A 25,723-nucleotide genomic window follows, 5' to 3' on the forward strand; every position below is an offset into this window, starting at 1 on the left:
CCTTTTGCTGCGATTACAGCTGTAAGTCGCTTGGGGCATGTCTCTATCAGTTTTGCACATCGAGTGACTGAAATTTTTTCCCATTCCTCCTTGCAAAACAGCTCAAGCTCAGTGAGGTTGGATGGAGAGCATTTGTGAACAGCAGTTTTCAGTTCTTTCCACAGATTCTCGATTGGATTCAGGTCTGGACTTTGACTTGGCCATTCTAACACCTGGATATGTTTATTTTTGAACCATTCCATTGTAGATTTTGCTTTATGTTTTGGATCATTGTCTTGTTGGAAGACAAATCTCCGTCCCAGTCTCAGGTCTTTTGCAGACTCCATCAGGTTTTCTTCCAGAATGGTCCTTTATTTGGCTCCATCCATCTTCCCATCAATTTTAACCATCTTCCATGTCCCTGCTGAATAAAAGCAGGCCCAAACCATGATGCTGCCACCACCATGTTTGACAGTGGGTATGGTGTGTTCAGGGTGATGAGCTGTGTTGCTTTTACGCCAAACATAACGTTTTGCATTGTTGCCGAAAAGTTCAATTTTGGTTTCATCTGACCAGAGCACCTTCTTGCACATGTTTGGTGTGGCAAACTTTAAACGACACTTTTTATGGATATCTTTAAGAAATGGCTTTCTTCTTGCCACTCTTCCATAAAGGCCAGATTTGTGCAATATACGACTGATTGTTGTGCTATGGACAGAGTCTCCCACCTCAGCTGTAGATCTCTGCAGTTCATCCAGAGTGATCATGGGCCTCTTGGCTGCCTCTCTGATTAGTCTTCTCCTTGTATGAGCTGAAAGTTTAGAGGGACGGACAGGTCTTGGTAGATTTGCAGTGGTCTGATACTCCTTACATTTCAATATTATCGCTTGCACAGTGCTCCTTGGGATGTTTAAAGCTTGGGAAATCTTTTTGTATCCAGATCCGGCTTTAAACTTCTTCACAACAGTATCTCGGACCTGCCTGGTGTGTTCCTTGTTCTTCATGATGCTCTCTGCGCTTTTAACGGACCTCTGAGACTATCACAGTGCAGGTGCATTTATACGGAGACTTGATTACACACAGGTGGATTGTATTTATCATCATTAGTCATTTAGGTCAACATTAGATCATTCAGAGATCCTCACTGAACTTCTGGAGAGAGTTTGCTGGACTGAAAGTAAAGGGGCTGAATAATTTTGCACGCCCAATTTTTCAGTTTTTTATTTGTTAAAAAAGTTTGAAATATCCAATAAATGTCGTTCCACTTCATGATTGTGTCCCACTTGTTGTTGATTTTTCACAAAAAAATACAGTTTTATATCTTTATGTTTGAAGCCTGAAATGTGGCAAAAGGTCGCAAAGTTCAAAGGGGGTCGAATACTTTCGCAAGGCACTGTATATAACAAACTATTGAGATAAACTTTTGTTATTGGCCAAATACTTATTTTCCACCATAATTTGCAAATAAATTCATTAAAAATCCTACAATGTGATATTCTTTTCTCATTTTGTCTCTCATAGTTGAAGTGTACCTATGATAAAAATTACAGGCCTCTCTCATCTTTTTAAGTGGGGGAACTTGCACAATTGGTGGCTGACAAAATACTTTTTTGCCCCAATGTATTTGCTCAGGGTTGTGAAAACTTACAGTACCAGTCAAAAGTTTGGACACACCTACTCATTCCAGGATTTTTCTTAATTTTTTGCTATTTTCCACAATGTAGAACAACAGCACATATGGAATGTAATAGAATGAAAATGGAATGTAATAGCTGAAAAAAGTGTTTTATAAATCACAAATAAACAAATATTTGAGATTTGAGATTCTTCAAAGTAACCACCATTGGCCTTGATGACAGCTTTGCAAACTCTTGGCATTCTCTTAACCAATGTCATGAGGTAGTCACCTGGAATGCATTTCAATTTACTGGTGTGTATTGTGAAAATTTAATTTGTGGAATTTCTATCCTTCTTAATGTGTTTGAGCCATCAGTTGTGTTGTGACAAGGTCGGGTGGTATACAGAAGATATCCCTATGTCGTCATGGCCTGACCTTAGATATATTTTGGTTAGGTCAAGGTGTGACTAGGGTGGGTACGCTAGTTTTGTATGTCTAGGGTTTTTGTATGTCTAGGGTTTTTGTATGTCTAGGGGTGTTGTATGTCTAGGTGTTTTGTATGTCTATGTGTAGTTGCCAGTCAGCACTCGTTTGTATAGCGTCACGTTTCGTTTTGTTATTTTGTTAGTTTGTTCAGTGTTCATTCTTTTAATAAATAAGAATGTACAAATACCACGCTGCGCCTTGGTCCAATCCTTATAATGAACGTGACAGATGATCCCACCAACAAAGGACCAAGCAGCGTGCCCAGGAGGAGGAAGTATCCTGGACTTGGGAAGAGATCCTGGATGGGAATGGATCCTGGACTTGGGAGGAAATCCTGGCCTAGGAGCATGAGAGGACAGCAACGATGTCGGGGAGGTAGGCCACAGAAACCCCAAGATTATTTGGGGGTGGGCACATGGAGCAGTCGGCGAAGTTGAGGTGTGAGTCAGAGACTGTCGAGGAGTTATTGGACAAATTGGAGGAGAGTCAAGAGAGAGAGCTGTTGGTTTGGCGTAGTATGCACCGCATTCACCCTGAGGAGCGTGTTAGCTGTCCGATGCCACTTGTGCCAGTTCCTTGTACTCGTCCTGAAACATGTATTAAAACCTGTTTGAGATCGAGCTACTTTTTTCAACATTCTGTTAAAAATCGCGCAACATTTCAACGTCCTGCTACTCATGCCAGGAATATAGTATATGCATATGATTAGTATGTGTGCATAGAAAACACTCTGAAGTTTCTAGAAATGGTACAATGGTGTCTGTAACTATAACAGAACGAGGTCCGTTGTCAAAATCGCAAGAAAACCTGGTCACTAAATCGAAGAAGAAAAAAATCAATCCGCCAGTGTTTGTATTGTCTATGGCTTTCCATAAATGATGGAACTGTGTTTGCAATTCCTACAGATTTCACACTATGTCGCCAGTGTTGTGATTTCCAGGCCCATTTATTCTTGGTCTAATCACTGAATACCACATCCGGTCTTCAGATGTGCACCCCAAAAAGATGTCGACTAGAATTTGCACTTTGTTTTCTAAACTTCTAGTTATTGAATACAGATCGCTCCGTTATCAATTTGATCGTTTATTAATGTTTACTAATACCTAAACTTGGATTACAGAAGTAGGTTGAAGAGTTTTGTCAAAGTTTATAGGCAACTTTATGAATTTTTAAAAATTACGTTGCGTTGGGAAACGTGCATTTTTCCATGGATTTCACGGTGTTCATAAATGGACATTTTGGGTATATATGGACCAATTTAATTGAAAAAAAGACCCAATTGTGATGTTTATGGGACATATAGGAGTGCCAACAAAGAATCTCGTAAAAGGTAATGAATGTTTTATATTTTATTTCTGCATTTTGGGTAGCGCCGGCTACGCTAATTTCTTTGTTTACGTCCCCTTTGTGTGTATCTGGGGGCTGCATGCTATCAGGAAATAGCTTCTCATGCTTTCGCCGAAAAGCATTTTACAAATCTGACATGTTGGTTAAGTGTGGCTTGAGTACCTGTACAGGAACCAACTCCTGAAGAAGTTTTAAAGTTCCGGAACAATTAATGCCGGCTATACAAATCAGGTCTCCAGTGTACCTTCACAACCCAGTACGTCCTGTGCCAACTCCTCGCACTCTCCCTCAAGTGCACTTTTCCAGTCAGGTGTGTCCTGTTCCTGCTCCTCGCACTCTCCCTCAAGTGTGTGTCCCCAGTCAGGTCAGTCCTGCTCCTCCTCTCCGCACTCGCCCTGAGGTGATTGTCATCAGCCCGGTGCCACCTGTGCCGGTCACACAACAGGTCTCCAGTGCACCTCCACAGTCCATTATGTCCTGTGCTTCCTCTCCGCACTCGCCCTGAGGCGCGTGTCATCAGCCCGGTGCCACCTGTGACGGTCCCACGCATCAGCTCTCCAGTGCGCCTCCACAGTCCAGTACGCCCTGTGCCTCTTCTCCTCACTCGCCCTGAAGTGCGTGTCATCAGCCCGGTGCCACCTGTACCGGTCCCACGCACCAGGCCTATAGTGCGCCTCCACAGTCCAGTACACTCTGTGCCTGCTCCCCGCACTCGCCCTGAGATGCATGTCTTCAGCCCGGTACCACCAGTGCCGACACCACACTTCAGGTCTCTATTGCACCTTCACAGTCCAGAGCTTCCGGTGACAGTTCCCAGTTCAGAGCTTCCGGCGACAGTTCCCAGTCCAGAGCTTCCGGCAACAGTCCCCAGTCCAGAACTTCCGGCAACAATTCCCAGTCCATAGCTTGCGGTGACAGTTCCCAGTCCAGAGTATACGGCAACAGTTCCCAGTCCAGAGCTTCCGGGGACAGTTCCCAGTCCTGAGCTTCCGGCGACGTTTCACAGTCTGGAACCTCCAGCGACGGTCCGCAGTCCGGAACCTCCTGAGACGGTCCGCAGTCCGGAATCTCCTGAGACGGGCTGCAGTCCAGAGCCTCCAGCGACGGCCCCCGGTCTGGAGCCTCCAGCGACGGTCTCCGGTCCTGAGCCTCCAGTGACGGTCCCCGGTCCAGAGTCTCCAGCAACGGTCCAAGGTCCGGAGACTCCAGCGACGATCCCCGGTCCGGAGTCTTCGGCGACGAGCTGCAATCCAGAGCCTCCAGCGGTCCTTCCCAGTTCAGAGCCTCCGGCGATGAGCCACGGTCTGGTGCCTCCAGCGATGATCGGCGGTCCGAAGCCTCCAGCGACGGTCGGCGGTCCGAAGCCTCCAGCGACGGTCGGTGGTCCGAAGCCTCCAGCGATGGTCGGAGGTCCAGAGCCTTCAGCAGGGGTTCTCAGTCCAGAGCCTCCTGCGACAAACTATGGTCTGGTTCCTCCAGCGACGATCCACGGTCATGAGCCTCCGGTTACGATCCACGGTCCGGGGCCTCCAGAGACTACCCACGGTCTGGAGTTTCCAGAGCTGCATCCAGAACTGGAGCCGCAACCACGGGTAGATGCCCATCCGGATACTCCCCTATAGGTTCAGGTTTGCGGTCGGGAGTCCGTACCTGTGTGTGTGTGTGTGTGGTTAGGTCAGGATGTGACTAGGGTAGGTATGCTAGTTTTGTATGCCTAGGGGTGTTGTATGTCTGTGTAGTTGCCTGTCAGTACTCGTTTGTATAGCTTCATGTTTGGTTTTGATATTTTGTTAGTTTGTTCAGTGTTCATTCTTTTAATAAATGAGAATGAATGAATACCACGCTGCACCTTGGTCTGATCCTTATAATGAACGTGACACCATGTTTGGTAATAGAAAAAGTCCATATTATGGCAAGAACAGCTGAAATGAGCAAAGATAAACAACAGTCATTATTACTTTCAGACATGAAGGTCAGTCAATACGGAAAATTTCAAGAACTTTTCAAGTTTACTCAAGTGCAGTCGCAAAAACCATCAAGCGCCATGATGAAACTGACTCATGCTGACCTCCACAGGAAAGGAAGACCCAGAGATACCTCTGCTACAAAGGATAAGTTCATTAGAGTTACCAGCCTCAGAAATTTCAGCCCAAATAAATACTTCACAGAGTTCAAGTAACAGAAACATCTCAACATCAACTGTTCAGAAGAGTCTGCGTGAATCAGGCCTTCATGGTCGAACTGCTGCAAAGAAACCAATACTAAAGGACACCAATAAGAAGAAGAGCTTAGGCCAAGAAACACGAGCAATGGACATTTGACGGGTGGAAATCTGTCCTTTGGTCTGATGAGTCCAAATTTGAGATGTTTGTTTCCAACCGCCGTGTCTTCGTGAGACGTAGAGTGTGTGAACGGATGATCTCTGCATGTGTGGTTCCCACCATGAAGCACAGAGGAGGAGGTGTGATGGTGTAGGGGTGTTTTGCTGGTGACACTGTCTGTGATTTATTTATAATTCCAGACACACATAACGTAAATGACTACCACCGCATTCTGCAGTGATACGCCATCCCATCTGGTTTGTGCTTAGTGGGATTATAATTTGTTTTTCAACAGGACAATGACCCAACACACCTCCAGGCCTTGTAAGTGCTATTTGACCAAGAAGGAGAGTGATGGAGTGCTGCCTTAGATGACCTGGCCTCCACAATCACCCGACCTTAACTAAATTTAAATGGTTTAAGACTGCAGAGTGAAGGAAAAGCAGCCAACATGTGCTCAGCATATATGGGAACTCCTTCAAGACTGTTGGAAAAGCATTACAGGTGAAGCTGGTTGAGAGAATGCCAAGTGTGCAAAGCTGTCATCAAGACAAAGGGTGGCTAATTTGAAGAATCTTAAATATAAAATACATTTAGATTTGTTTAAATCTTTTTTGGTTACTACATGATTCCATATGTGTTGTTACAGAATGTTGATGTTTTCACTATTATTCCACAATGTAGAAAATAGTACAAATAAAGAAAAACCCTTGAATAACTAGGTGTGTCCAAACTTTTGACTGGTACTGTAAGTAAATGAGATATTTCTGTAGTTCATTTTCAATACATTTGCAAACATTTGTAAATAAATGCTTTCACTTTGTTTTGGGGTAATGTGTATAGATGTGTGATATATTTATATATTTATATATATATATTTATATTTATATTTAATCCATTTTGATTTCAGGCTCTAATACAACAAAATGTGGAATAAGTCAAGGGGTATGAATACTTTCTGAAGACACTGCACATGAAAAACAAAACACAATCATTAAAAACAGATACATTCTTGATTTAAAGGTCCCCTAACAGCCATCTGAAATGCCTTAGAGGCACCATTTCCACCTATTTTAAAGTGCTCTAGAGATCATTCCACACGTAAGGTAAAAAATAATTGTAAAAAAACAATCAGGTGTATAAATCTGTAATTTAACGATGAGGTAAGGTAAATCGGAGGTCTATGCAGGAATGCTTCATAAACAAAACGAGTGCAAAGCATAGATCTACAATACTCCACAGAGGGCCTGCCTGGTTTCTGATACAGAATGCAGTGATGTGCACTAAACCAATCGCCATAATAAAACGTAGTGGGTTAATGGCTTCAATATAGTGCCAGTTGCATTCATATAGACAATATCTCCATCTCCATAGTCTATAACTGGTATGAATGTCAACTGAATTATTTGTTTTCTGCTATTTAATGAAATGTACTTGGAGAATAACATATATATATATATATCTGTTTGAGCAGAAAGGAGTCTTAAAACAGGGATGCCATGGCAGAGGATGGATAGCTCAAATTAAAAAGCTCTTCTTCACTCGGAAAGAACAAAATTCTCCACAGTGAATTATGCATAGCGCCCGAGGAAGGCGGAAGGGCTCGATGGAGCTGGCAACAATGGCAACAACGTACGGCGGTGGGGCCTGTTATAGTGGCGAGATTGATGAGTAATCGCTCCTCACTCCTGAAATAGTGTTGATGAGTGATGTCAGAGTGAGGGGAGGGTGGAGAGTATAGCTCCAATGGCTTTGACAAATGTATCTTCTCCCTCTGTTGCTATTAGCTGCTGAGAAACAGAGACGCAGGTAGGGTTTAAACATCTGTGAAATCACATCCTTTGCTAGGAGGCAAAACATCTGAGTGTTAAGATGTGTTGTCTCTTTGAAACAAATTCAAGGTAAGCATTTGGAACTGTATGTAATGAGCTTTTGTGAAATATCAACGGCAGAACCATAGACTCTTGTTCCCAGTAATGGCAAATTACTGTTTACAAAAAGAGGAATGGACACAGTGACTTTTACTTGAACCCTATTGACTCCCTCCAGTTGGAGTTTTACTTCCGAACACACATTGACCTTTGGCAAAACATTTTTTACTGCTTGTGGGATACAACTTTGACCTTCTTGCTTTGATTACATTTCCTACTCTGTATATCATGATAAAAATGTCTAATATCAACTCTCAGTTTCCATATCATGTGTACAGTTAGAGGACAATTTCCAAATGTTTCAAATTGTTGCCCCTCCCCACATTCCTTCAAGCTGAAAAGCTCACATGGGCACAATGATCTTTGTGGTCAGCATGGTGATTTAATCAAAAACAAGGAGGTTGACATCTTCACCTCCCTTTGCACTCAAATTTGAGCTGCAGCTCGATGATGAATATGAGTGGTACACTCAGTTCTGGGGACATAGACGTTTTGTCAAACACAACTTATCACACTGCAAAAGTTGAGTATAAAACCACACAGAGGGAACAGCCTCTGCCCAAACCAATGAAATGCCCATGTCGTATTAATGACAATTTCCATCACCACGTTCCTCCATTTCTGTCACGATCGTCGAATGGAGCGGACCAAGGCGTAGTGTGCGTATAGTTCCACATATTTTATTTCAAAGTAAACCTTAACAAAAACGGTTCCAAAGGTGCGGACTCCGACCGCAAAAACCTGAACCTAGATGGGAAGGTTTAGGGTGGGCAACTAGCGTCGGTGGCGGCTCCGGTGTATCCCCCCTCAGACAGCGGATCTGGCCCTGAAGCCGTGCTGAACACCGTGCCCGGACTGAGCACCGGAGCAGAGGAAGCCGGAGCAGAGGAAGGCTCCGGCCATGGAGCAGGACTGGATGCCGTGCTTGGACTGAGCATCGGAGCAGAGGAAGGCTCCGGCCATGGAGCGGGACTGGATGCCATGCCTGGACTGGGCACCGGTGCAGAGGAAGGACCCGGCCACGGAGCGGGACTGGACACCGTGCCTGGACTGGGCACCGGCGCAGAGAAAGGCTCCAGCCATGGCACTGGCGCAGGAAGCTCCGGGCCGTGGACCGTCACTGGAAGCTCCGGGCCGTTGACCGTCACTGGAAGCTCCGGGCCGTTGACCGTCACTGGAAGCTCCGGGCCGCTGACCATCGCTGGAAGCTCCGGGCCGCTGACCGTCGCTGGAAGCTCCGGACTGTGAACCGTCGCTGGAATCTCCAGACTGTGAACCGTCGTTGGAAGCTCCGGACTGTGAACCGTCGCTGGAAGCTCCGGACTGTGAACCGTCGCTGGAAGCTCCGGACTGTGAACCGTCGCTGGAAGCTCCGGACTGTGAATCGTCGCTGGAAGCTCCGGACTGTGAACCGTCACTGGAGGTTCCGGGCTGTAGACCGTCACATGGGGTCTCCGGGCTGTAGACCATCACTGGAGTCTCCGGACCGTACACACACACTGGTGGACAAATGCAGGGAGCCGGCTCAGGATGTACCGGGCTGGGGAGACGCACTGGAGGCCTGGCGCGTGGAGCTGGCACAGGTGGCACCGGACTGATAACACTCTCTTCAGGGCGAGTGTGGTGAGCCGGCACAGGACATACCGGGCTGGGGAGGCGCACTGGAGGCCTGGTGTGTGGAGCCGGCACCGTACTGATGACACGCTCTTCGGGACGAGTGCGGTAAAGAACACACCTAACTAACATTTCTCTCCTTTCTCTCTCCTCCAACAGCTCCATCGCCTCCCCAACGGTCTTTGACTCTATCCTCTGCTCAGCCAAACCACCCCTTGTGCCCCCTCCCCAAAAAAATATTGGGGTTTCTGTGACCCCGGCGTTGTCGCTGTCCTTCCATCTTCCTTGGCGATTCCCTCGAAGGAAGGGTCTCGCATCCTCCTAGGATTACCTCCCATGTCCAAAACTCCTTTACCTCCATAACACGCTGCTTGGTCCTTTGTTGGTGCAATATTCTGTCACGATCGTCGAATGGAGCGGACCAAGGCTCAGCGTGCGTACAGTTCCACATATTTTATTTCAAAGTAAACTTGAACAAAAACAACAAAGAAACAACGAACATCCAGTACAGAGCGCACGAAGGCACTAACTGAAAACAACATCCCAGGTGGGAACAATGGGCAACTTAAATATGATCCCCAATTAGAGACAATGATAATCAGCTGCCTCTAATTGGGAACCATACAAATACCAACATAGTTATGGAAACGCTAGAAACCCCTCTAGTCACGCTCTGACCTATACTTCATAGAGAACCCAGATGGCTCTCTATGGTTAGGGCGTGACAATTTCAAATATCATCTGATGATTACATTTTCCACACACCGGCCATCCTTTACTTCCTTCCTACTCCACAGTCAAGGTCAATCGCCCGCTCCATCCTCCCCTATTAGATATACAAATCGGATTGAATCAAATGTAATCATGGATTCTCCTGGTTATGGGAGAGGTTTGGAAGATCACACTTCTGGATATTACCCAGAGATCTCCTCATCTCTGGCAGTGTGTGGTGCGTGCCAGGGAGAGATTGGAAGCCACAGATGAAAACAAACTATTAAATATGTAGACTGGCTCAAAACAGGTTTAGGTGGTCTTCTATACTGCCTCAGAGAAGAGTCCAGTGGACCAGTTAATGGAGCAATGCATGGCAAGGTAGACAATGGGTGCTTTCAGCCTCTGGGTAAAATATGATACAAAATTGTTTTGTCACCTACATTTTTTGGGTCTGCTTGTACATGTGAATTTTCTCACATAGTAATTAGCATGTTTAATACCATTATTTACTGTGTTATACATAGTAGAAATTCCATGTGAATGTTTGTTGCTGTATCTAATCATTTGGTCTGTGGCGATACCTGTATATGTTTTCCATGTCAAAAATTAAAACACGAAGCGTACCTGCTGTACGCAAAATATTGTTTCCTATAGCTTGGAAAATAAATAAATGTGACTCTGGGTGACAACATAATGATGTTTGTTTCCAACATTAGGGTTGTTTTCCTAAAGAAGTTAAATCCACACTGTGTTTTGTTTCCTTCCCACGATACTAATGAGTATTGTGATACTGCTATCATCCCAGCCCTACTAATGTTCTGTCTACAGAACAAGTGCCTTGTCTGCATTGAGAAAATAAAGGCCTAGTTTTCTCCCCTTATTCAAACATGACCACACTTAATGCACAACTTTGCTCAAGCTGTACTGAATGGGTTACAGAGGAGCCTTAATCAAATACAGCAAAGAAACTTAAGCAACTCCTACGACCAACAGAGCAGAGAGAACCCGTGAAGCAGTTTCCCAGCACGGTCACCCCAAAACAAGTTAAATTGTCACTCCAGCCCCACTGGGATCGACCCATTTGTAAGCAAAGGGTAGGAAAGAAGAAAACTCCCCAGGTTGGGAATTATTTTAGGCTATAAGCCACTCCAGAAGATTTTGTGCAAGGAACGTAAGAGCCATCTGAACCCCTAAGAGGATCAAAGCAAATTGATCCCTGAATCTACCGGTGTCATATAATTTTTTACTAACTTGTCATATTTTGTGCACAGTGTTCGCCCAGTGTGGATGACAGGATCACTGCGACCCTCTCAGTACAGCAGTCAAAATGGGTCCCTCAGGTTACCATAGCAATTCTGGGCCCTCACAGCACATTGGCTCCCTCAGATTTACTATAATAACATGGGCCCTCAAGGTGCCAGCAATGTGAAGGCCCTTCAGTCTCAAAGGTCTACCCAATCTAGCCCCATTTAGAGGGCTTGAGAATATGGATACGGTGATAACAGTGTTTATGGCCCCAGGTGCTGCTTTTGGCCTGTTAAATCACACACCATCGGACTATTTGTGTTCCCGTGACCCCCGAATGGTCCGGATGAGATAGCTCTCATAGATTATCCTTCTTCCTGTCACGTTCTGACCTTATTTCCTTTGTCATGTCTTTGTTTTAGTATGGTCAGAGTGTGAGTTGGGTGGGTTGTCTATGTTCTGTTTTCTATGTTGTGTTTTTGCGTTTGGCCTGGTATGGTTCTCAATTAGAGGCAGGTGCCGTTAGCTGTCTCTGATTGAGAATCATACTTAGGTAGCCTTTTCCCACTTGTGTTTCGTGGGTGTTTATTTTCTGTCTTTGTGTATGTCACCAGACAGGACTGTTTCATTTCGTATCATTCTCGTTGTTATTTTTGTTTTAGTGTTCTGAGTTGAATAAATATCGTCATGAACACGTACCACGCTGCGCTTTGGTCCGATCCTTGCGACTCCTCATCAGAAGAAGAGGACGAGCGTTACAAAAACACCCACCACCAAAGGACCAAGCAGCGTGGTAACGGGCAGCAGCAGCAGCGATCGCAGGACTCCTGGACATGGGAGGAGATTAGGGACGGCAAGGGACCCTGGGCACAGGCTGGAGAATATCGCCGTCCCAAGGCTGAGCTGGAGGCAGTGAAAGCGGAGAGGCGGATGTATGAGGAGGCAGCATGGCCTCGCGGTTGGAAGCCCCCAAAATATCTTGGGGGGGCCACACGCGGAGTGTGGCTAAGTCAGGTAGGAGACCTGAGCCAACTCCCCGTGTATACCGTGGAGAGAGAGGGTCCCACCGTGTTATGCCGTGAGGTGCACAGTGTCCCCGGTGCGCATGCATAGCCCGGTGCAGTAGATAGCAGTACCTCGTACCGGTCGGGCTAGAGTGGGCATCGAGCCAGGTGCCATGAAGCCGGCTCAGCGCATCTGGTCTTCAGTGCGTCTCCTCGGGCCGGGGTACATGGCACCAGCCCTACGCATGGTATCCCCGGTTCGCCAGCACAGCCCAGTGTGGGCTATTAAACCTCGCCGCACTGGCCTGGCTACGGGGAGCATTCAGCCAGGTAGGGTTGGGCAGGCTCGTTGCTCGAGACCTCCAGTGCGCCTTCACGGTCCGGTCAATCCGGTGCCACCTCCATGCACCAGCCCTCCGGTGGCAGCCCCCAGCACCAGGCTGTCTCTTCATCTCCTCCCTATAGGTGCTCGCGTCTGTCCGGAGCTGCCGGAGTCTCCCATCTGTCCGGAGCTGCCGGAGTCTCCCGTCTGTCCGGAGCTGACGTTTTTGCATTTGGCCTGGTATGGTTCTCAATCAGAGGCAGGTGTCGTTAGTTGTCTCTGATTGAGAATCATACTTAGGTAGCCTTTTCCCACTTGTGTTTTGTGGGTGTATGTCACCAGACAGGACTGTTTCGTTTTGTGTCATTCTCGTTGTTATTTTTGTTTTAGTGTTCTGAGTTGAATAAATATCGTCATGAACATGTACCACGCTGCGCTTTGGTCCGATCCTTGCGACTCCTCGTCAGAAGAAGAGGACGAGCGCTACACTTTCTCTTCCTTTGCATCACATCTTTGAATCCCGCCAGGCTTATGTTTGGATGTCAGCATTTTGGTTCATTTGAAGGAAGCGAGCCAAAGACTACTTCATCAATGTTAGCCAATATTTTATCCATCACGAGGACGTATCTGACTTAAATTGTTTTCTCCTTGCAAAGCAACTGAATTCTTAATCTATTTCCCTCACCAAAATAACCATGTGAGACAAAATAATTGTGCAGTTGTCCATTTGACTGTCCCCAAACAAAATAAAACACAATTTCCTTACAGAGCGATTTAATAATTGTAGAGGACAAACAAATAGCATATCATCTACGTCATGTCAAGTAAACAATGGACTTCATTATTATACTCCGCGGGTAAACATAAATCCTGTTTAAACACCTTGGTTTGGTGAGGTACTTCACCCATTCCAACCTGATTAGCTTGAATCTATTAGCAAATTATCATTGCAAACACAAGGCACTGGATCAACATAGACTTGACTAGAGGATTTACACGATGCAAGAGCATTACAAGATGTTTACCAGCATAGAAAACAAAGCCTATTATCATAATTGACAAACATACACAGAGATTATGAGTGTTTATCAAGTTTAACCGCTCTCGGATACCTCAGTAATGAGATAATGGCATGTAATCCTCAAGCTAGGTGAGACTACCAGAGATGTCCTCAATGCACTCGGTCAACAACTCCCTCTACACTTGTGAAAATCATTTGGAGAATTGATGTATATAAAACATTTTGTAGTTATTAACAGTCAGCATAGATTACTTTTGAAGAGTGAGAACATACAGGATTTATTGCATCTAATGAAGATTAGTTTGATGTTGATGGTGGACATACTTGTTCAAATGCCACAACATTATTCCGTGCTTCCTTTTCATTCCAACATGCTGTACCACGTGTATTGCCCTGTTTGCTCAACTAAACAATTTCCCAAGGGTCCAGAAGTTGTTTTCATACAGCAGACGCCCAAAGGGGTTCTGAACATAGAATTATATAATGAACAAATGACAGCCTCTTTACATATCTTTCACAATCAATTCTGAGCTTGTCCCTCTATAGCATACAATATAACACTGCACAGCAAAAGAAAGGGATTGCACAGTGAACTGAAGTTATTTTTTAGCCCGCACAAGAATCACGGGAAATATGCAAATACATTAAGATTAATCTCATTGTCGGTAATCCTCATAGTTGATCCCTTCCAGAGTAGAGGGTGTAATTTGCATATCTAATTTCGCATCTACACGTTTCTGATGGAAACAGGGCCCCTGCTATATTAATTAATGAACGTGACCTGTTAATTGCCAGCAACTAAATGTTTTATCACTTGTCGTTCCGCCCCCGAGCACCGTGAATTCTACTGTAAATACCGGCTCAGTCACATCAACTAAATGTTTTTAAGTTATGATAAAAAAATACATTTTTACTCAGCTTACTCTACTGTAGGTAGATTTTTTAAAATTGTTTTAATATCTGTGTTTTTGCATGTCTATTGAGTTATTGATTGTTTTATCTTATGCTACACAAAGAAAACGAATCCAATAATTTAGTAATACGTTTTGCACCAGTTACTGAAATGTTTGTTCCAGTTTAATTGGCTTAGGTCGTCTCCTCACACTAATCCTAAACCTGGCAGTCATAATGAATGCAGATTGAGGGTGAATATAAATTCCAACTGTTGGGTATCCTAACTAGCTGGATTCCGATAGGAATCACACATCACCTTGCAAGCCAAAATAATGTGATTTGCAAGTAGGGATGCAAAATTCTGGTATATTTCCCATGTTTTCCAGTTCTCCAGTTGGAAGATTACTGGAAATCCTTCAACCAGGATATTTTGTATGTTTAATTTGCAACCCTTCTTGCAGGCCTGATGTGGCCTGTAAACCATGAGTTTCAGGCTACTGTATTAGGGTAAAGCTAGGCCTCAGAATAAAGCCTGATGAGATATGTAACGTATTGTCATAGAGAACACAATTATAATGATAATATTTTCCTAGTAACTCACTTGGTGGCCAAAAGACTGAAAATGTTTGAATTCAACAACTATGTCTTTGTCACTAACAAATATAGTCATGGGTGGTGACTCTACAATTCACTCGAAAAGACAAGGCATACTACGAAATTAGATTTGGTGGCATGGCTTAGTGCTGATACAATTCAAATCCGGACCCCTTACAGAGTCACAGTGACTCCATCGGTTTGAGTAATAACTACAACATCACTTTAAGTAACTGTATTCAGATATATTAAGCGCAATGGGTTTCCTCAAAAGTTTAGAGTAATGACAGCACATTGGTGCACGGTCTTGAGGCCCCCACGCTAGCTCATTTTTTTCATTGAGGCTAAAAATGGACCAGCCCATAATTTGTTTGCCCAAATGCCAGATGGCCAGTCCGCCCCTGTACACACGGAATGGTGTGGGTGTTTGGTCAACAGTCCCACTGTATAGTTGGCTGACTTCAAGATGTGTGCCTTGTAGTGCACAAGCTTGTATGGTACTCTAGTATGCATGTATTTAAGATTGAGTTTGTTGATTTGATGGAGTTAGAGTGTGTTCCAGAATGTGTGAGAGACAGAGCGTATGGCAGAGAGAGAGAGAGAAAGAGGAAGAGAGCGAGCATAATTGTGTTTTGTACTGTAGGCTACTCTACCAGTCCAATTATCTGCAAAAGCAATTACTTTTCATATTTTATGAATAATGAGGGTATGAGACTTTTTCACAACAGCAGGACAAAAAACTAGAGCGAGAGTGGGAAAGTAAGAGGAGCTTACCTGTTTAACATCATAGGCAAAGAGCACATATTTCAAGTCTGGGGAAACAGAGTACTTTGCAACGTTGAAATTGACCTAGAAGACAAAAAGGACAGAAAGAGAGAGAGAGCACTTTTAAGCGTGCATACTGTATTAGTTTGCTGACATGTCAGTTTGAGTGATATATGTGCTTCTACATCTGCATTGCTTGCTGTTTGGGGCTTTAGGCTGGGTTTCTGTACAGCACTTTGTGACATCAGCTGATGTAAAAAGGGCTTTATAAATACATTTCACTTATATGCTTGTGTGTCAGTGTCTGCGCGTGCATGCATTTTCAGATGGTAAAGGGTTTGCACTTACGAACGTTGTGTTTGTCAGTACAATATCAGTCTCATTGGTGACGATGTTAAACTTGATGACGTGGCCATCGCGATTCCTATAGATGACTTCTGAGTCTGTGAAAGCAGAAATAAAGAAGAAGAAAAAGTCCTGGTGAAACAATTCTTCATTAGGTTTTCTACTAAGAAAAACAGGGAAGGGGGTATGGAGGCCTTTGTTGCCGTTTTGAACACAAGGCCTTCTGTCAAAACTAGAACTGGTTTTGCACTGACACTTTGACAATGGAAGTTTCCATTCTATCCCCATGTCCTTGTTTTCTTCAACATAGAAAAGAGAGAACGGCCAGTACCTTGTCACATCATTGTGTCTGGAAAATCAAAAAACAATAGTAACATGATGGCACCGACTCCCTTCATATGCATTTGAGTGTGATTGCACTGTGATGAAGCCAAATAATAATTTAATTGGTGTACAGAAACACAAATAAAGAGGCACCTTGAGTTTTCATTTTCTACTAAACCTGCATGTCCTTTGTCCTGTGTGCTAGTTGTTGGATCCACAGCTTTGTTTGCTGTGTGATGTGCAGACATGTCCCTGAAATTTCATCCAGCAAGGGAGTACGGCAAATGGCAGGTCACACGAATACATATACACACACACAGTGATCAAATGAAACCATGCATTGCTACCCTTATAATCACTAACTCATAGATGAGTCCATAAAGCTCTGTGTGGAAACAAGCGGGGACATATAAATTGTAATTACGTTATCCATCTCTGTCAAAGGAGAGGGCGGTTATGCACCTGACATGGCAACCCCAGAAGACCTGGCAACCCAGGCAGATATTGGAATCCTACAGTAGGAGGCGATCAGCTATTACTCAACCTTCTCAATTGTCCGTCAAACATTTTCTCATTCCCAGCCAATCAGTGCCCTGTCATCGTGCTATAGTTACTATGGGTTTGATTGATGAGTGATGGGGCTCTCACGGCCCTATCCCGCCCCATTCATTTGTACCTGTCATAACCTGTGTGTGCCTATCACAGACATAAATGTCATCATCGAAGACAAGTAATCTGATGCCACAAATCCACTGGTCAAAATACTGGTGTTTACCATATAAATAAGGACATTCAAAAACAAATGCCAAAATTAACCCCTTACAGTACAACGTTTTTTATCAGAGTTTGAGTGTTTGTTTATATTTATATATTTCGGAGGGTTGTAATCACTTAGGGAATGCTGTGTTTCTCAAGCATCATCATTAAGGCACAACATCTGTGTCGGAAAATGAGCATGAGACGTGAGTGTGTGTGTCTGTGTCAGTGTATTTGTCAGTGTGTTTGCATACGTGCATGCACACACACGTATCAGTGTGTCTGGATCCGTGTGTGGAAATGCGTGTCTGGGTGTACATGCGTCTGTGTCTGTGTGAAGGTCAATGTTTGGCATGGTAATGAAGTAGCTTTAGAAGTAAACAGATCCGTCCTTGCAAACAGTGTCTCACCCAAAACAGATGCCAACCATGAGTTTGGACAGAGCAGCGTACCCTCAGGAATACTCTTGGCATTTCAAAAGAACAGCAGTTTAGAGCTGGCTGGCCCACTGACAAAACAGGAGCAGAACCCATCCACGATCTGAATGTTATCATCCTGCTGTAGATGCTCCGGTCACCTTGGCTTCTGCATGCACCACAAATTCATAAATAATCTGTCATTGAAATAAAAATCTCTGGCTAGGAGCCTGTGACGCAGATAAAGTTGGACACACTCATTTGGATGTAGCACTAATTTTGACTTTATCACAATAACTGTTAGTTATTATGCATTAGGCTACTTTGGGAGCTGTTACCCTAACCTTTCATTTGGAGTTGAATTGAGATAGGGGTGAGAGGATGTTGAATATATTGACAGATAAAAGTGTCTTGCTCAAGATCTTGAAAACATTGCCAGACACTGATAGTCATGGTCTCTGTGCTGTGCTTGTTTGCTCTTGGAACTACCGCTCCCAGATCTGAGATAATTGTCATCAACTGACACTAATTAGCATAACGCAACAGACAAAAAATATTACTAGAAAATATTCATATTCATGAAATCACAAGTGAAATATATTGAAACATAGCTTAGTCTTTTGTTAATCACCCTGTCATCTCAGATTTTGAAATGATGCTTTACAGCCAAAGTAAGACCAGCATTTGCATAGCATTATTCCTAGCTAGCAGCAGGCAACCTGGTCGGATGTTTTCACTCACGAGACTCCCAGTTAGATAGCAAATGTTCCTTTTTTCCATAAAGATTATTTTGTAGCCGAAATAGCCCCGTTAGTTCTTCACGTTTGGCTGAGAATTCAACCGGAAATTGCGGTCAGGACAACTCCGAAAAAAATTCCAAATTAGCTCCATAATATCGACAGAAACATGGCAAACGTTGTTTATAATCAATCCTCAAGGTGTTTTTCAAATATCCATTCGATAATATATCAACCGGGACAGCTGTATTATCAGTAAGACCGGGAGGAAAAATGGCTACCTCTGTCTATTACGCAAGAATTACTTTGAGAGCACTCAGCCGGCCACTTACGCAATGTAGTCGCTTACGCTCATTCTTCAACATAAAGGCATGAAACTACGTCAAATTGCTGTAGACACCTTGGGGAATACGTAGAAAAAGGAATCTGGTTGATATCCCATTCACTGCTCAATAGGGACGTATCGGAACGCAGAGCTTTCAAAACATGAGTCACTTCCTGATTGGATTTTTCTCAGGCTTTCGCCTGCAATATCAGTTCTGTTATTCTCACAGACCATATTTGTACAGTTTTGGAAACTTTAGAGTGTTTTCTATCCTAAGCTTTCAATTATATGCATATTCTAGCATCTTGTCCTGACAAAATAGCCCGTTTACTTTGGGATAGCCCGTTTACTTTATTTTTCCAAAAATGAAAATAATGCCCCCTAGTTTCACGAGTTAAATAATGGAAGATTCCACGCTGGAAACTACAAGCTAAGACTCTAATGTATAAGTAATATACTACGTCTGTAAAATGTTGAATAATAAATAACTATGGTCCTTCTACCGGTCTGAAAATCCCCAGTGTAGGGTTGGGCTGGTGGTTTACCCTGCCCTCACACCCTACCATCCTCAAGCTCCATCTCAATCTCCCTCCAGCAGCCCTCTGGAAACTTAACTAAACTCAAAACCATGGGAGACAGACAAGGCTTTTAGCAGGGCTACGCCCCGGGTGTGGAACATGCAGCCAGACTCAGTCAGGTGTGTAGTGCACCTCCATTTCAACTTAAAACATTACTCTTTGACAGACTTCAGTTGAATACTACTCAATCTTATAATTGTGACTTTCATAAGACTTCTTGGACATGGTCAAGACACATGAATTTGAGTTTCAATGCAGTGCCTTCAAAAAGTATTCACACCCCTTGACTTTTTTTCTCCACATTTTGTTGTGTTACAAAGAGGGATTAACATTTATGTAATTGTAATTTTCTTGTCAAATATCTAAACAAAATACTCTGGAATGTCAAAGTGGAAAAAAATTCTAACATTTGTAAAAAAATCTATATATATAAAAAAAACACTAATATTTCTTGGTGAGATAAGTATTCAACCCCCTGAGTCAATACATGTTAGAATCATATTTGGCAGCAATTACAGATGTGAGTCTTTCTGGGTCTCTAAGAGCCTTCCACACCTCAACTGTGCAACATTTTCCCATAATTATTTTCAAAATTCTTCAAGCTCTGACAAATTGGTTGTTGATCATTGCGAGACAACCATTTACAGGTCTTGCCATAGATTGTCAAGCAGATTTAAGTCAAAACTGTAACTTGGCCACTTTGTAAATGTTTTAAAGTCACCATTGTTAGGAAGGACACATTTATATTTGTAGTGACTGGGTGTATTGATACACCATCAAAATAGAATCAACACCATGCTCAAAGGGATATTTAAACAGCTTTTTTTAACCCATCTACCAATCTGTGTTTGACATTCACTGCTCGACTGAGGGCCCTTACAGATAATTGTATGTGTAGGCTAAAGAGATTAGGTAGTCATTCAAAAATCATGCTAAACACTATTATTGCACACAGTCCATGCTCCAACCAATTATGTGACTTGTTAAGCACATTTTTACTGCTGAACTTATATAACTTGTCATAACAAAGGGGTTGGATACTTATTGAGTTGAAGACATTTCAGCTTTTAATTTTTAATTTATTGTAAAAAACTAAATTGAAATACACAATACCACTTTGAAATATGGGTATCGTGTGTAGGCCAGTGACTCAAAATTCAGGGTGTAACAGAACCAAATGTGGAAAAAGTCAAAGGGTTTGAATACTTTCTGAAGGCACTGTACATGTAGATAAGTAGATAATGGTGGCTTAGTCAGGTATTAGCCAGTAATGCCTCATGAATGACTAATAATTTCTAATAAAGTCCTCGTTAGCAATGTATACTGCAAATCAGTGCCAATAATGTGATCCCTATACTGGCGCTACCAAAGTCTGGATCGTTTTCTTTGAGCAATGACTTGCCTGCTGCTATAGAATACACAGAGCACTAATGTCATTAAAATGCAGTGTGACCAATATCTGTGTTGATCTTACCTGTCTGAAAAATTGTCCTGGATTTAAACAGCATGTTATTGTCTACCGACCTTGCACCTTTTAAAGGCAATTTTGCTGACGTTCGCAGAGCTTACATTCATAGAAAATGCTGTAGATGTCGGCTCAATTGAAAATGACCTTAAATGTCAAGCGTTATGCACTTGTCGACAACGCAACTTTGATTGAATCCTGGCAATTGTCTACATGAGTCACACCAATATGTTTACAAAGAATCCCAATTGAATGACCTATCATGTCAATGCACTATATTCCTTCTCCTATCTTCGTCAAACAGCTGAGAAACAGGTAATTATAATGGACAAGAGTTGTGAATTCATCACACAGATATCATTAGTCAGATTGTAATGGAACGGGCTGTATTGGAAAGGGCTCCTAGTCAAAATAGATGTGATTGAGGGGTTATGAGAGCTATACGCTTCCTCACCAGACATACTCTTAGTGAAATTTGGAGGGTACTAAGCTAACATATGGAATTGTTTTAAGATGGTCATACCATAGATGATTTAGTTATTTGATTTGAATTTTTAGGTACAAAAAATATAAAATGTAGAATTTTGTCTTTAGTACTTTAGTACATTGAATACTCCTGTGCTGTCTTGGCTGTGTGCTTGGGATCATTGTCCTGTTGAAAGGTGAACCTTTGCCCCAGTCTGAGGTCCTGATTGCTCTGGAGCAGGTTTTCATCAAATATGTCTTTGTTCATCTCTCCCTCCATCCTGACTAATCTCCCAGTCACTGCTGCTGAACAACATCACCACAGCACGATGCTGTCACCACCATGCTTCACCGTAGCGATAGAGTTAGGTTTCCCCCAGACGTGACGCCTGGCATTCAGGCCAAAAAGTTCAATCTTGGTTTCATCAGACCAGAGTACTTGATTCTCATCGTCTCAAGAGTCCTTTAAGTACCTTTTTGGCAAACTCCAAGTGTCATGTGCCTTTTACTAAGGAGTGACTTTCGTTTGGCCACACTACCATAAAGGCCTGATTGGTGGAGTGCTCCAGAGATGATTGTCTTTGTGGAAGGTTTTCCCATCTCCACAGACGAACTCGGGTTCTTGGTCACCTCCCTTCTCCCCCTTTTGCTCAGTTTGGCTGGCCGGCCAGCTTTAGGAAGAGTCTTGGTGGTTCCAAACTTCTTCCATTTAAGAATGATGGAGGCCACTGTGTTCTTGGGGACCTTCAATGATGCAGAAATCCTTTGGTACCCTTCCCCATATCTTGTCCTTGACACAATCCTGTCTTGGAGCTCTACGCACAATTTCTTCGACCTCGTGGCTTGGTTTTTGCTTTGACATGCATTGTGAACTTTCGGACCTTATATAGACAGATGTATGCCTTTCATGTCCAATCAAATTGAATTTAAAACAGGTGGACTCCAATCAAGATGTAGAAACATCTCAGGGATGATCAATGGAAACAGGATGCACCTGAACTCAATTTCGAGTCTAATAGCAAATGGTCGGAAAACTTATGTAAATAAAGTTTTTCTGTTTACATTTTTAATACATTTCCACACATATTATGGGGTATTGTCTGTACATTGATGAGGATTTTTTTTAAATCCATTTTTAGAATAAAGCTGTAACGTAACAAAATGTGGAAAAAGTCAAAGGGTCTGAATACATTCAGAATGCACTATAGGTGATCTTAGATTGTGTGCGGCTGCTCGGCCATGGGAACCCATTTCATGAAGCTCCCGACGAACAGTTATAGTGCTGTTGAACAGTTCTTTTGCTGACGTTGCTTCCAGAGGTAGTTTGGAACACTGTACTGTGCTTCAACCGAGGTCAGACGATTTTTAGGTGCTACGCACTTCAGCACTCGGCGTTCTCATTCTGTGAGATTGTGTGGACTACCACTTCACGGCTGAGCTGTTGTTGCTCCTAGATGTTTCCACTTCACAATAACAGCCCTTACTGTTGACTGGAGCAGCTCTAGCAGGGCAGAAAGTTGACGAAAGGATTTCTGTGAAAGGTGGCACCCTATGACAGTGCCACAATGAAAGTCACTGAGCTCTTTGGTACGGGCCATTCTACTGCAAACGTTTGTTTATGGAGATCGCATGGCTGTGTGCTCGATTCTATACACCTCAGCAACAGGTGTGACTCAAATAGCCGAATCCACTAATTTGAAGGGGTGTCCACATACAGTTGTCCATGTAGTTTTTAAGAAAGCTCAGGAAATATTTTTGTTGTTTTGGACATATATTTAACACCTTATTTTAACGACCTCCATACTTCCATTAGTTTGTATAGGTAACCTTTCAGATGAGCCCCGTACCACTTGTGAGGGCCGTAGAGCAAGAACGATTTTTGGGATGTCTCATGATCTGACAAACCAATGTAGCTCGGCCACCTTCCACCACAGGTGCGGAAGGCCGACATAAGCAGATGCGGTGGATTGAGATGTAGCCCATGCTAAATATCTGATATCTATAAATTAAACAGACATATTTTGATGGGGATTTTTTTATTGTGTGACTTTTCTTAAGGACTGGCCACAGTGCAAGAAAAGATCATGAACACAACCCGCTTACGCTTTCTCTAGACCTATGACTGAAAGCATCGGGGATTCAATTGGCATTTGGCAGATCAGGTTTCGCAGGTAATGGTTGTTAATACACTAGGAGTGCAGAGGCTCAGGGCCAAGGGAGAACACTGAACAACAATGAAATATGCAACACACAACTGTATTATTTAATCCAAGGTTATGTAACAGATGAATGCTGTAGTACCGATCTCTAAGGTTCTCAAAAATGGTCAGAACTGGTCAAACTTGGAGCTTACGTGGCAAAGAATAAACAGTGCCCGAGTCCACAGCGCTCTCTACGGTGTGCACAACATGTCTTATGGACAGGCATGTTACACATTGTGCAGAAGACATTGCGACAGCACTTCTCGTCAGTTTGCTGTAAAAAAGAGGGCATGTATAGTCCACAGTGTTCAAGCTATTTCATAACTTGCATTAGCATGTGCTTCTGCTACTGAATAAAAGTATCATGGAACGTCAAGAGAGTTCATTGATCACCGTGAGTGTCAAAGACCTTGAATCAGCCTGCTGCAGTCGCCTCAGTGAATCTAACTTTGGATTTCCGGAGCAATTAGCGTCCCCATAAATCTACACATATCACAGCTGACAAAGACAGACGGCCAAGAAGATATGTGCAATTTTATCCATTTCTCATCAGGACCCATGATATATACACTACCGTTCAAAGGTTTGGGGTCACTTAGAAATGTCCTTGTTTTTTAAAGAAAATCACATTTTCAGTCCATTAAAATAATATCAAATTGTTCAGAAATACAGTCTAGACATTGTTAATGACTATTGGAGCTGTAAACCCATTATCAGAAACCATCACTCCTGTGTTCCAATGGCACGTTGTGTTAGTTAATGCAAGTGTATCATTTGAAAAGGCTAATTGATCATTAGAAAACCCTTTTACAATTATAAAACTGTTCTGCTTAAAGAAGCAATAAAACTGGCCTTCTTTAGACTAGTTGAGTATCTGGAGCATCAGCCTTTGTGGGTAAGATTACAGGCTAAAAATGGCCAGAAACAAAGGACTTTCTTGGATTAGCTAACATAACATGCCATTGGAACACAGGAGTGATGGTTGCTGATAATGGGCCTCTGTAAGCCTATACAGATATTCCATACAAAATCAGCCGTTTCCAGCTACAATAGTAATTTACAATATTAACAATGTATTTCTGATCAATTTTATGTTATTTTAATGGACAAAAAAAAGTGCTTTTCTTTCAATAACAAGGACATTTCTAAGTGACCCCAAACTTTTGAACAGTAGTGTATGTCTGGTGTTCCACCATCTTAAACCATATAGTAGGTGAAATAAACACTGCATATATCATCAACTTTACAAGAGGTCTATCACATTAGTAACAATTATCACTAAATAACATCTGAATTAGCTGCACAGAAGAACCCCACTCATCACTGAATAATATCTAAATTAGCTACCCAGAAACCTCACTCTGTTGACACATTTAATGAGTGTTGGAGAGTGGAAATCACACTCCATTGGTAAATGAGGTCTGGGTGTTGTGTAGTGGAGTGGTTGTGAATATGGCTATGTGCAGACTGGTGTCCCGGGCTCCAGTGGAGGCCCAGGTTATACATAGACAGTGGATATGAAATATTCATCAGAACAGCAAGCGTCTGTTGTGGGATATTTTAAGATTTCGCACTGTTGCTAAATGACCCTGAGGCTCAGCATACTGGATATCCACTGTGAGAGAAAAGCTCTGAAGATGGAATATTGAGTTGGCAAACATACAGCTATGGGGATATTCTCTTTTACTTCTTTGTAACAGTCAGTTTGGACAAGGTACTCTGAAAAATGCATGTTACTCAAGCCTCATTGCAACCAACTCACCCGAAGTAACTTGCAACTCACCTTCAGTGAGCACTTTGAAGGCCCCAAAACATGTATTTTTAAGTTCAGTCATTTCCAAAGCATTAGGTGGCTAGGTTATGAGTAGAGTGTAACGTGAGCGCTGGGAGTTGGGAAACAAGTTCAGGGAGTGAATCATTTAATAAATACAGTATATGAAGACATATAATACAAAACAAGAAACACGAACAACGCACAGACATGAAACTAAAACAGAAAAAGTGATGGCTGGGGATAAAAAAACAAAGGGTGACATATAAAGGGCAGGTAATCAAGGAGGTGACACTCAGTGTCATTATTTGCGTAACGATGGTGACAGGTGTGCGCCATAACGAGCAGGCTGGTGACCTAGAGGCCGGAGAGGGAGCACAGGTGACAGTACCCCCTCTCCGAACGCAGGTAGCAGACCAAAATGACGATCCTGGGGATCAGGAGCAGGAGAGAGAGAGAGCCGGAGAGAGAGCATATACCTGATA

The 25,723-nt window shown here is 43.1% G+C and overlaps 1 protein-coding gene across 1 annotated transcript in view; it reads right to left on the minus strand.

Annotated features, from left to right (window-relative positions):
- The window catches only part of LOC135519884 (inactive dipeptidyl peptidase 10-like), a 181,876-nt gene that overhangs the window by 94,537 nt on the left and 61,616 nt on the right, over positions 1–25,723 (minus strand). Inside the window, exons 4-5 of the mRNA XM_064945084.1 lie at positions 16,204–16,298; positions 15,865–15,939 (exon numbers count right to left, since the gene is read on the minus strand). Of these exons, the coding sequence (XP_064801156.1) occupies positions 15,865–15,939; positions 16,204–16,298 (170 nt within the window). The remainder of the gene's footprint in view (positions 1–15,864; positions 15,940–16,203; positions 16,299–25,723) is intronic.

The sequence above is a fragment of the Oncorhynchus masou genome, chromosome 29 (genome assembly GCF_036934945.1).
Source record: "Oncorhynchus masou masou isolate Uvic2021 chromosome 29, UVic_Omas_1.1, whole genome shotgun sequence".
NCBI classification, from domain to species: Eukaryota; Metazoa; Chordata; class Actinopteri; order Salmoniformes; family Salmonidae; genus Oncorhynchus; species Oncorhynchus masou.